The 14,136-nt window shown below is 41.4% G+C and overlaps 1 protein-coding gene across 4 annotated transcripts in view; it reads right to left on the bottom strand.

Moving 5' to 3' along the window:
• The window catches only part of LOC106874297 (biogenesis of lysosome-related organelles complex 1 subunit 6), a 32,741-nt gene that overhangs the window by 1,823 nt on the left and 16,782 nt on the right, over positions 1-14,136 (bottom strand). The window contains exons 7-8 of one of the 4 annotated variants that reach the window (XM_089357429.1): positions 6,205-6,359; positions 706-1,360 (exon numbers count right to left, since the gene is read on the bottom strand). In XM_089357429.1, coding sequence (XP_089213555.1) covers positions 6,240-6,359 — 120 coding nt within the window. In that variant the 3' untranslated portion in view covers positions 706-1,360; positions 6,205-6,239. Of the gene's footprint in view, positions 1-705; positions 1,361-1,441; positions 1,923-5,701; positions 6,360-14,136 lie in introns of those variants that run through there. The other 3 variants (XM_089357431.1, XM_089357430.1, XM_052970623.2) reach the window with 3 other exon arrangements.

Below are 14,136 nucleotides of genomic sequence, written 5' to 3'. Positions count from 1 at the left end.
CTGTATCCCTTTCTTTTACTCTCATAATTCCTTTACCCTACCACATGACTGGTGTCCAGTGAAGGCAGTGTTGTTCTTTTTCGCCTAGCCTTTGACCAGACTGGACATGCTGGTCTGGGCTCCTGCTACATCCATTAGGACTTGCTCCATTTCACCCTGCACTACCCCACTTAATTTGTTTGATAGCTGCAAAGCATTTTCTGTTGTATTTGTGGTGTTTGTATAATCATTATTATTTTTTTTTCTTCTGTTGTATATAGCCGTAAGGCTTTGCATTGTTATATATGCATAAGTCTTCGTCTGTTGTATTTATATATTGTCTTGTTTGTTTCTGTCTCAGTATACACTCGCTAACTTTTTCCCAGTAGCTTAATAATAGCACCTCCAAGATTGAGTGGTCTCAATGAGAATGGTATGAAACCACGCTGATATTTTGGTTCACTGACTGATAAGGAAAACTCAGCTGCGAATATTCCGTGTATTGTGTTTTTGTCTATATTCCCCGGCCATTAAGTTTTTGTCTAGTTTCCGTTTGCTCTACTTTCATCTAACTTTTTTTTCCTTGTTGTGCTCTGTCTGTTCAATCACATATATATATATATATATATATATTGTATAAAGGATTGTGGGTAAAGCCTTACCCATGATCCTTTATACAATATATTCTACACAATGCTTCGTAGTAATTATTCCATTATCTATATATATATATAAAGTTTAACTCAACTTCAAATGATTTAAAGTTTTGTGGACTTGTTAGACCCCTGATAGAGTTTGTCCTCAAACTTTAGGTTATATGGAGTTGAGTCAAGCTGTAATTGAAAAAATACATGTAACTGTTACATATGTTTAGCACCACTTTCACTTGCTTGTCTACTTCAATGGGTCATTTGCCTGAATGTTGCCCTCTTCTTATTACTTCAAGTTTGTTAAAAGTTGCTTTTGTTCTCATTACTGAACACACACATCATTTTTGATGGGGATCCCATATTTATCATCTATTAGCAGAAGTGCCCGGCGTTGCTCGGGGCTGAATTGCGTTAAAGTACTGTTAATGATTCTATTCAATTATGATTATTGAGGCAAAGATTGATATAAGTTAACACCCAACATTTCGATTTGCAACTGGATAGTAAGCCCTGCAAAGAGCATTGCAACACTCTCAGAAGTGGGTAACAATAGAATGTGAGGTGGCCCTGAAAAGGCTGTGTTATCGTTCTAACAATTGTAACAATTTGGTAGGTAGTCCTGGAAGGGTGTGTAAAACGTTCGCAGGTGAATACAGCGTGTTCCTTTTCCACCAACAGCAGTGGACGTGCTGTTACAAAACTTCATGCTCTGTGAAAACAGAGCAGATGCCCTATGGAGGAAAGAGGGGGATTAATCACGGGTAAGTAAATACGGGTAAGTTTGAAAATATACAACAATAGCATCTACTCACCATATTGTCAGACCGGCAAGAGTGTAGTGGTGCTGAATAGATGAATCACAACACCTCTGTCATGGAGATGTTGTGTAAAGTGACCTGTTACTTTTGAATATTTTGTATTTGATGTAAAATGCAATGGTGTAAAATATAATGGTGAGAGAGAGGATGTCTGTATTTGGTTTTATCGACTTTTGAAGTCTTGTTATTTGATGTAAATTTTAACGGTGTGTAAGAGATAGTTACTCCATGTAATTATTTTTATCCATTTGTTTCATTGATCGTCGTTATGATTACATTTGTTGTTGCATAAAATGATATGCTGCTTGGTTTTCAAATTGTATGTTGCAATCCTGTTTCTGCTGATGTAAACATAGGGGGGAGATGTTTCATGTACGTCAGATGTAGACGAGGCTGCTGTGCTGACGAAGGGAGGGAAATAGAGCTGAGCGGAGGCCAGGTGTTGGTGAAGTGTGAAGTAATTGCAGGGAACCGCCTAAAAATGTAAATGTTGTCATAAAAGTATTATTGACCGTTTGAGAGTCGTACAGAAGTGAAATAGTAACATGTCCATGGTCCTCCGATGCCCGCCAAATGGGAGTTGGTGAGGAAGAACAGCTGATTTTTGAGCAGGGCCTAATTTGTAATGAAGCTTTGTAACGCCGCGAGATCAGCCTTTTTACAGCTGATGGCTGGGAGTGTCAAATGCACTGTAATGAATATTAACCTACACCTACTTAGAAATTACTGACGAAAAGGCAAAAATTAGAAAAAGTTATAAAATTAGGAAGCAAAGTAATCCTATAAAACCAAATGTTTTTTGTTTTTCCTTGTGGAACAAACGCGAAAGCATCACTCTTGCTGCCCACACGCAAGCAGTCAATGTAAAGCTGACCATGAGAGAAACATGGCTCCCCCAAATGTATTCCCGCAACAGACAGCGTTTGCCCTTGTGCTTTGTTAATTGACATTGCGAAGCATGGCCTGACTGGAAACTGGGACCTCCAAAATGTGAAAGGTAGGTCTGCTCTTGATGGGAAAAGATGCATCCTTGGTTTGAGCACAATGTTGCCTCAACCGCACCCTGTGATTATTGTGGCCTCAATTAGATCGTGAGATAAGGACTTAATGATTAAACGTGTCCCATTGCATTGTTTCAGCAGAACCAAATTTTGAATGAGCATTATAGGGGCACCAAGTTTAAGTTTCAGAATGTGTGGGGGTAGTCCAGGGGGCTGAAAGGAATTTAGTACCTCTATTGGATAGTTGATGACGTCCTCGGGGTCAGGAGTTCTATCAATAGACTTACATATATAGCAATCCCCAGAATGAGTTTTAGCATTTGATCATTAATATGGTTAACAGTTTTATTCTTCGGGGCCAATCCAATCATATTCTGATAATTTGCTTGGAGATCTGGGAATACTGCATCCATGAGATCAGAAGGCGTATTAACAATGGTACAAAGTGAATCGATGGCAACATCACCCTTTTCGTCGCAGGGACTTTTGCCTTCGCCAAGTGCAAGGAGGATGTTAGAAAATTCTGCTGATGTTATGTCACCTCACATATGAGCATGCATGTTAGTGTTAAGTTTGAGAGTTTTCACCAGGGGTCACAATGTGGATGATTTAAGACCTGCACATACTGTATCAGCTCTAGTTGAAGACGGCTGTCTCGGCTATGAATAAGTATGTCTCGCTTATTGTGCTATTCACAATGGAGAAGTACAGCCACTTCATTGCACGAAGGAGCGTTATAATGGCATACGTGCTCCCCAGAAGGTCTTTTGTTAGCATCGACGACAATGGTGAAGTTTGGTGAAGAGGCTGTTTGCAAAACGTATTTGAAACTGTGAATATAGCTGTTGTGTTCATGAAGCATGTTTTGCAGACTGAGTAGAACGTCCCTGTCAAAAGTGTCAGCATCAGTGTTTGCAGGTGGTGGTATAACGCTGAACCACACATCAAGTTGCCTACGAAGTAAATTTGGAGGAACAAAGGCTTGCAATTTTGTAGTGGCTGGAGTGACCCAATAAGATGGTACACCTGTCCCTGGACCTTGAAAGTAGGCATCCAACCACTGTCTGTAACAACATTAGCCCCGAAAGAAGTCATCTGAAACGCACAATTGTAATTTCTGATGATTTGAAGGAATTTTAATGACCTTGAGGTAGAAGCAGCAAGTAGTTCCTTCAAAGGCTGTGGCGGTTCTGCAAGAGGGGGCAAGCTGACCTTACTGTTTAAGCAACACATTCCAGGTGGCTCCCCAGCCCACTTTTTAGCATTGCAGAATTGGCAATTGAAGCACATTTCCCCTATATTTATATCAGCATGGATGGAGTAATTAAAGTTGGGCTCATACTTGAAAGCCCGTAGGTGCCAGCAAGGGTTGTTGGGACTCGTCACACCGCATGCAGGTTCTCGCCGTCAACTGTTCTGCTGCAATGGAGAACATAGCTGGTGTTGGTCGTGTGAAGGTCTCCGCAGCGGTAGCAGAAGGCACATTTGCGAATGATAATGGATAAATTGCACTGCACGTGCTGCCAGTGCTTATGCGGTATGGCGACTGAGGCAACTTCTCTTTTTCAGTGATATTAAATGTCCAAAAGAAAGGGTGAAAGTACAGAGAAATTGTCTTGGAAAGTATGCGTAAAATTGAAGTGGGGAAAAGGTGATAAGAAACGGCAAATAAATAAATAAACTGACAGGTATTAGTATGTATGTGTGTATTTGTATGTATGTATTAGTGTGTGTATATATATATATATATATATATATATATATATATATATATATATGGTAGTAAGTAAATGTGTTTTAAAAAAGATTTTCAAGAAACTCACAGTTTGTAGGGAATAAATGTTTGACTGTCGATCGTATTTGGAAAAGACTGACAGGTATTTGTATGTATATGTTTATTTGTATGTATGTGTGTATTTGTACGTATGTATGTATAAGTGCATATTCTCTGTGTATATATATGGTAGTAAGTAAATGTGTGAAAAAAGATTTTTAAAAAACTCAGGTTGTAGGGAATAAAAGTTTGTCAATCGTATTTATGTATGTATGCCTGTATATATGTGAGATAATAGTTTCAGTATTAAAGTGAAACTATCTGACATTAGAATAGAGAGATGTTATTGTTTTACTTATGACACGTAATACTGCAATAGTGGAGGAAATGTGATATATTGCACTGGGCTCGCACTAGGCAAGAAGTTAAACATTTTTGGGGCCTAAAACACTACCTGGACCCTAAGTAAGGCATATGTAAAATTTGAATGAAATTGGTTGTGTAGTTCTCAAGTTTTAGGGATTCACACAGACAGACAGACATTCTCATCTTTATATATATAGATATCATCATCATCATCATCATCGTTTAACGTCCGCTTTCCATGCTAGCATGGGTTGGACGATTTGACTGAGGACTGGTGAAACCGGATGGCAACACCAGGCTCCAGTCTAATTTGGCAGAGTTTCTACAGCTGGATGCCCTTCCTAACGCCAACCACTCAGAGAGTGTAGTGGGTGCTTTTACGTGTCACAAAATGTAATTTATGCACATCCACAAATTAGCACGCATGTCACTCCAATTTTAGGAGGACATTGGTCACAACCATGGCTGTGCTTTTGTCAACTTATTTTTCCTGAAGCACCTGCAGATAGTGGTAAAAATTGATTTTCAACTATAACTTTTACCAATTTTGAACATCAGCGAAATCCTGCCATAAAATCTTCAATGATATAATGATACCAGAAATAAATCACTGCTTTAATCCACCCCTCAAAAAAACCTACTATCCAATGAGTGGAACACCTCAAACGCCACGTATTCACTCAAATGGAATAAAGAGTACATGCATCACAACAACATCAAGTGTGTGTGTGTAGACTTAAAATATATCCTATTGTTACTGTAGTCTCATGTCAACCAAAGTCTTGTGAATAAAATGTGGTAGATAGAAACTATGGAAACCCATCAGAATGGCTGTTCCTATTTCTGGATAATAGACTTAATGTATCATCTGGTTTAACACCATCACCTAGTTTGGGATACCTTTAGTGAAGTCCACTCTGCTGGAAGTTCTCCAGTTTAAGGATAACTTCCAAGTCTTGAATGTTTTGTAAAGGGTCATGGGTGCCTATCATTCCTTCTCTGACAACCTATGTATTTTTTTTTAAAGATATGTATTGATTTCAGACAAACAGACAGACAATGAACTATGTTTTTTTCAACTCAATGTTATAAAATATAAATTCTGAAAAGAAGTTTTGGATATTATCAACATTTTTTTTTATTCTTCCAGTGCATCTATCAGTTTCCTATGAAATTGATGCTAAATTTAACAAATAATAGGCAGCAGTAGATAAAATGTTTCACCTCTGAACTGCTGTTGAAATGTCTTTGCTAGTCATGTTCAAGCAGATATTTCATTGTTAGGTTCCTTTCTTCCATCTTTCCTCATTCATCACAATATTAACATCATATGAAGACATTATTATGCAATGAAATAATACACAATATTCGTTTGAAAGAAATTCAACAGTTTTCTGAATTTTTTCTTTTTTTATGTTTTCCTTTTAAAATTTCAATTGAGAGAACCATGGCAGCATTAAGTTTTACTAAGTCTGTAAATCCTTCACTTTCCAAAAGAGGCAGTGAAACAAGATTAAAATTAGTTAAACAAGTGGAATAAAAATCAGATTTTACAGCCTTTTTAAAAAAAAAAACTGTTTGAACCAAAAGAAGAGATAAATACAAGTGATGATTACATTTGCAGTCAGTTTCTAAATCATTGGTTGGAGTTTCATGGTTTTGGAATCACTTTAGCTTCAAGCATTTGCTCTTTTTCTAATTCATATTCCTGTTGTTGTGCTCGCTGGAGTTCTTCTTTCTGCTTCTGTTGCTGCAGCCGTAATGCACGTTTCTGAAAGTTAAAAGTGATTAAAAGAGGAATTTAATTACAACCAAAATTTCAGATTCCTCAATTTTTAATTATAAAGTAACAAATCAGAGAACTGTTGTTGTCAAGTTGCTCAAGCAATTCTGCCTGAGACGATAGATCTACAGCATGGAGGTAGCTGATCAAACAGGAGGCTGTACGCAGGAGGCTGAACATATCATTACTTATCACACTTATTACAGAGAACTAAGGTTACAACAACTGACCTTATTTTACAGACAGCTTAGAAGAGGTGGTTACACACGCAGTGAACAAGTCAATAGCATCATGAAACTATATTAAATTAGTCTATGACAATACTGTTGTATGAAGTTTCTACATAACCATAATATTAATTTTTTGTAATGTCTTAAGTGCTAGCATGATTGTGTGGTTAAGAAATTTGCTTCCTAACCACATGGTTTCCGATTCTGTCCCATTGCACGGAACCTTGTGTAAGTTATCTTCTACTTTAGTCCCAGATTGACCAAAACCTTATGAATGGATTTGGTAGACAGAAACTAAAAGAAGCTTGTCATGTGTGGGCATATCATCATCATCATCATCATCATTGTCAGCATTGAACATCTGTTTTCTATGTTGACATGGGTTAGATGATTTGACTGGAGCTGGCAAGTCAGAGAGCTGCACCAGGCTCCAGTCATGTTTTGGCTTGGTTCCTACGGCTGGATACTCTTCCTAATGGCAGTCACTTTATATAGTATACTGGGTGCCTTTTACAATATGTCATCGATATTGGCCACAACTATGATTTCATTTACCATGTATATATATATATATATATACATATACATATTATATATATATATATATATATATATATATATACATATACATATACATATTATATATATATATATATATATATACATATATATATATATATATATATATATATATACATATACATATACATATATATATATACATATACATATACATATATATATATATATATATATATACATATACATATATATATATATATATACATATACATATATATATATATATATATATATATATATATATATACATATATATATATATATATATACATATACATATCCATATATATATACATATACATATACATATATATATATATATATATATATATATATACACACACACACACACACACACACACATATATATATAAACACACATATACATATCTATATCTATACATATATATATATATATATATATATATATATATATATATATATATATATATATATATATATATATATAATTTAAATATCGGATAAAATCTTTATAAGAATTTATCAACTAGTTAGCGTGAAAAAACGTCATAAAGGAAAAATTTATTAATCATTCCCTATAAATATATTTATATATATTAAGGGCATTACTATACATAAATGCCTCACGCTAGGAAGGACTCTTAAAGTCAAAACTACCATAATAAACACATTCTACCGAACGCAAGGGAATGCAACTCTCGAAGTGAGCCTCCTAAAATCAGACTTGGCGGTATATCATATGATTTCGCAATCAGTGCACAATATGCACTCTTTGCTCTTCAGTACACGCAGAGTCAAGACACATAAAAATAAATAAAAATCAAATTGCATCTCGGTACACGTGTACCGAAATGCAATTCGAAAAGTCCGCCTCTTGCATAGATATATAGGTATAAACAATTTCTATGTACTATGCTGGATACATGGAGTGTTCGTCTGGTATGTTGATTTTTGTTTATTTCTATGTGTCTTGATTATGCTTGTACTGAAGAGCAAAGAGTGCATATTGTGCACTGATAGCGAAATCATATGATATACCACCAGAATTGAGGTGGTTTCATGGCAAATAAGTCGAAAAGTAAGCTACTATAAATCAGCACGAAACCATTGGTTTACCGTTAAGTTAAAAGTTTTTAGGAGGTTAGCTTTGAGAGTTGCATTCCCTTGCGATCAGTAAAAATGTGCTTATTATAGTAATTTGACTTCTGGAGTTCCTCTTAGCGTGAGGCGTTATTGTATAGTAATGCCTTTATATAAATTAAATATATATATATACAATTAAACCTTGGGAGAGGCGTTATGCCGGTAATAAACACACGCACTGGTTTAGTCCTTTATTAATTTATATAGTTTTTTGTTAAATTATTTCATTGCACTCTTGCAGTAACTTGTCTCTCCACTTCCATTTATTTTGAATGTATGATCTGGCGTTGTTTTGGCGTTGTTTCGAAACTGTTTGGTATGAGCATGTGAGTGTGTGCAAGCTCGTATGTTTGCACGCACTTATGTGTTCGTGCTTATATGTAAGTATGTGCGTCCATATGTGTGTTTATAACAATTTCGTTTATATCAGATCAGATAGTGCGTGTGTTTATTACCGGCATAATGCCTCTCCCAAGGTTTAATTGTATTTCTTTCAACACACGTATCCACATCAAGAATCTTGCACACGAAATACACATACGAAATATATATACCCTCACATCACACCACACCAATACCCTCGCATCACACCACGCACACCACACCAATACCCTCGCATCACACCACGCACACACTACAACTGACCAACTACTAACTCCCTTTCTCCCTTTCTCCCTTCCCCATTTTCACACTACATACGTCAAGATCACCAGCATTCTACCTCCCACACACAGCCCCTCGTTCCCGATCACCGTTTGTTATCTCCCCCTTTCTTAGCTCTCCTGAAATAAGAATTTCTAACTTCCGGTCAGTCATTGTTATGATCGGCCATTATTATGATTGACCGTTGACTGAACACTATTCAATTTTTTTTCTCCGTGTTTTTCTCCTTGTCTCCGTATTCTTTCTGTATTCCCGAGCGTCATACTAATATATACTTTTGTTATTTACACCACCTGTCCTCGTCTGTTGTTATTATTTGTATATTCTCCCACATATAATACATGCTCACGTGGTCGCACCAGCTAATCCTGTCTCCTCTCATCACACACTACCAACTTTTGGATTCTACCTTCTTTCCTTCTGGATCTGGACTGTTTGATTCTGAACTTTATACCCTCCGGCTGCACCTCTCCTACCCACGGATTACACTGGACCCATCTTCTGATTGGAAATCGCTTCAATATACCACAACGTCTAAAAAACTTTTGAACTTTTCCACTTTTGTAAACCTCCTTTATCATCCTTTTTTACCTTACTTTCCTTCACCTACCGTCTCTTCGTACTCTGGATGTTCCTAATCTGTCTTCTCTAATCTGCACCTATTACTTTGTATTCTTCTCCCTCCCTTTCTTTTCTCCTCTCGTTTCTTCTCTCCCTGTCACCCCATTTTTCTCCCTATTGTCCCATCTTCCTTTTTGCTTTGTTTTTTTCTCCCACCTCGCATATATTTTCCTCTCACAACCCCTTTTTCGTTTTTTCTCCTCATGCCTTTATTTTTTTTCCCCCACACCTGTTAAAAAAGTTTTTTTTCCAGTTTTTTTTCCCCTTTTTTTTCTTTTTTTTCCTTTTTTCCACGTCCAATTTTCTCATCACGCTTGTTTTTTTCCACCACACCTTTTGTAATTCTCCTTCCCACGTCTAATTTTCTTTTCTCTCTCGTTCCATCATGCCTGACTACAAATCTTTCCAACTCACTCTCCACAACCGCCTAAAACTATACCTCCGCACACTTCCCTCTCTATACTTTCAACCTACTATACGACTCTCCTTACTCAAATTCAAGAAGACTCGTTTCTCTAGTCATATTACGTTTCTCAGTCGCTGCTTACATCACCGCCTCATCCCTAAGGGTTTCCGCCTCCATTTCCACCCCACTCTCCACTCTTCTACTACCATTCTACCCATACTCCGCACCACATCCTACCGCCTTATGCGGGCCACCATTCGCTCCAATCTCTCTAAAATCCACACTATCGACCGCCTTCTTCCTCCAGCCTTTTCCATATTTTTCTCCTCTCTGTCACCCTCCCATGCTCACAATACATTGCGCTTTATCATTCAACTTAATCATCTCTTTCATGCATTTCTTACCGACACTAAGCTCCGCAAACTTCACTCACTCCTCCATTCCTCTACACCCGATGCCACTACCCCAACCCCTCCACCACCCTTCTCCCTCCCTGATGTGCATTCCCCACCCACACCCAACCACCCTGCCTCTCCCACACACACTCCACCCCCTCCCTCCCAGCCCTCCACCATCCCGACCGCCCCTCCTAACCCTACTTCATCCCCTCCTACTTCTATTCCACCCACCCCTTCTCCACTTCAGCCTGTCGTTACCATTCCCCCAGATCTTCCTCTCTCTGAGGCGGAGCGCTCCGTCCTCAATAGGGGTCTGCGCTTCATCCCACTCACTCCATCCTGCAAGGAATTTCAAACCCGTGCTGATGTCCACAGCTTTGTGCGCCGCGTTAGGTTGGGTGCGCTTTTCCATAACACACCACCCGCACCCAACGAGGACTGCTTCACTGACCTGGGCCGACGACCATCCCAGTGGACGCCTGCTCCTGGCCAGTTCCAGGCAGTTGATCTTTTCGCAGGCGCCTGCCAACGCGCTGTGGGCCGGTTTAATTTTTCCAGGCGTCCATCTCGACTCAACATCTCCCCAGCCGAACTCTCGGCCCTTCGATCCCTCCGACGCCGCACAGACATCATCATAAGACCGGCTGATAAGGGTGGAGCCATGGTAGTATGGCGCGCGGACCTCTACGAGGCCGAAGCTCTCCGTCAACTTCGAGATACCTCATTCTACCGCCCTCTACCCTCCGACCCCACGCCCAGCTACCAACAGACTGTGTCCTCCACTATCCATGACCTCATCCTCTCCTCCCGTCTCCCCGCCACCGCCTCCAACCTTATTGTTCGCACCCCACGCACCCCCACCATTTACTTCCTCCCCAAGATCCATAAACCGAACAACCCTGGCCGCCCCATCGTCTCCGCCTGCAACTGCCCCACCGAGCTTATCTCAAAATACCTAGACCGTGTCCTCGCCCCCCTAGTGGCTTCTCTCCCTTCCCACATTCATGACACTAACCACGCGCTTCATCTATTCAACTCTTTCTCTTTCCCTCCCGGCCCTTCTAAGCTTCTCTTCACTCTAGACATCCAGAGCCTCTATACAGTGATCCCCCACGACGAGGGGCTGCGTGCCCTGAAGTTTTTTCTAGACCAACGCCCCAACCCACAACCCGACACCTCCACACTCATTCGTCTGGCCGAACTTGTCCTATCTCTCAACTGCTTCTCGTTCGCGGGAGATATCTACCAGCAATTCTCCGGAGTGGCCATGGGGACGAGAATGGGCCCCAACTACGCGAACCTCTTCGTTGGTTATGTTGAGGCCCAAATATTCTCCAGTTTCACTGGTCCCACTCCCGAACTATACGGTCGGTATATCGACGACTGTATCGGTGCCACCTCACTCTCCCGCGAACATCTTGACTCGTTCCTCTCTTTCGTTCAGTCTTTCCATCCTGCCCTCCACTTCTCCTGTACTGTCTCTGACACCTCTGTCCCCTTTCTCGACATTTCGGTCAGCATCCTCCACTCCGCCCTTAGCACCTCCATCCACTACAAACACACAGACTCACACTCCTATCTCAACTTCTCCTCCTCCCACCCTAGACACACAAAACTTTCTATCCCCTATTCCCAATTCCTCCGTCTACGCAGACTTTGTAGCGACAGCCATGACTTTGAGACTCAGTCTCAACTCATGGTTCACCACTTTAGCCTGCGTGGATATCCACCCACCACCATCCACACCGCCCTTGCCAGAGCACGTTCTGTGGACCGTGCATCTGCTCTCTCCCCCCGAACCCGCCCTGCCGTTTCCCGCCTCCCTTTTCCCCTTACCTACCATCCCACCACCCTACCCCTCCAACGCTCCATTCTCCGAGCTTTTCGGCGCCTCCAGTCCGACCCCTCCACCTCCCACATCTTCCCTAATCGACCCCTCCCCTCCTTCAAACGAGCCCACAACCTACGGGTCCACAGCTTCTTCCCCAACCTGGCTCGTTCCCCTGCTCCCGCCCACGCTGCCGCACTTGCCCTTACCTCTCCAACACCACCCTCCTCACCAGCACCCATCACCGACTCCTTCACCTGCACGTCTACCAACATCATATATTGCCTCTCCTGCTCTCTCTGCCAATCCCTGTACATCGGACAAACGGGGCGCCGCCTGGCCGACCGATTCGCGGAACACCTCCGAGATATCAACGTCGGCAATGACACCCCGGTGTCACGCCACTTCCGTTCTGCCGGCCACTCCTTGCGGCAACACCTGTCTGTGTTTGGATTGTCCATGCACAGGGGCCATCCGGACTCCCGTTTGCGCCGTGAACAGGGATTAATCTTCTATCTTTGCTCCTTTGCGCCACATGGGCTCAACTCCCCTCCACTCTTCATCTAACCCCCTCCTCCTGTCTCTCTCCCCCACCCTCCCTCCTACCACCCATCTCTCCCCTCCCCCACCTCCTGCTCCGATTCCTACTTCTTTGTATGTCTCTTCACCTCTCTTCATACTTCTCTCCACTCCCACTTCTCTTCACCCCTACTCTTTCTCTCCTCTCTCTTACTCTCTCTCACTCTCTTTCTCTTCCTCTCTTTCTCTTCCTCTCTTTCTCCTCCCCCCATACCCACCTTCCCCTCTTTCTCTCCCCCCATACCCACCTTCCCCCTCTCTTAATCCACCTTCCCTCTCTTATACCCACCCTCTCTCCTCTCTTCCTCTCCCCTCCCATACCCATCTTCCCCTCTTTCTCTCCCCCCATACCCACCTTCCCCCTCTCTTACATCCACCTTCCCCTTCTCCCTCCTCGTCAACACCCTCTCATAAGCTCATCCCACCACACCCCAACACACTCCTACTCTACCTTTCCACTCCACCCCATCCAATTCCTTACACCCACCACCCACCCCTACCCACAGACCCCTACCTCTACCCCACCCTAAGCCTAACCCACACTCCACCATGCCTTCCCCACCTCCCAACACCCTCACATCACACCACACCAATACCCTAGCATCACACCACGCACACCACACCAATACCCTCGCATCACACCAAGCACACACTACAACTGACCAACTACTAACTCCCTTTCTCCCTTTCTCCCTTCCCCATTTTCACACTACATACGTCAAGATCACCAGCATTCTACCTCCCACACACAGCCCCTCGTTCCCGATCACCGTTTGTTATCTCCCCCTTTCTGAGCTCTCCTGAAATAAGAATTTCTAACTTCCGGTCAGTCATTGTTATGATCGGCCATTATTATGATTGACCGTTGACTGAACACTATTCAATTTTTTTTCTCCGTGTTTTTCTCCTTGTCTCCGTATTCTTTCTGTTGAAGAGCGTAGCTCGAAACGTCAAAGACTTTCCGTATTCCCGAGCGTCATACTAATATATAGTTTTGTTATTTACACCACCTGTCCTCGTCTGTTGTTATTATTTGTATATTCTCCCATATATATATATATATATATATATATATATATTGTATTGTACCAAAGGTACCATCCACTCCATCTAAATTCAGGACCAGGTACTGCAATAGTCTAGGGTTCAAAGGCCCACAGCCCTTCAATGCCCTGCCACAAAAATTAAGAAATCTCCATAAGATGGAAGTAGATGTATTCAAAAAGGAAATAGACATCCTCCTCTCCATAATACCAGATGAACTAACAGCCTGACATGAGGTGCAGATGAGGGCAGTGGAATTAAACTCCCTTATACACCAGATGGGCCAACA

Source organism: Octopus bimaculoides, chromosome 9 (assembly GCF_046866305.1).
Source record: "Octopus bimaculoides isolate indiv1 chromosome 9, ASM4686630v1, whole genome shotgun sequence".
NCBI lineage: Eukaryota > Metazoa > Mollusca > Cephalopoda > Octopoda > Octopodidae > Octopus > Octopus bimaculoides.
The sequence above is the reverse complement of the archived record's forward strand: the minus strand, read 5'-3'. Positions and strand labels throughout refer to the sequence as shown.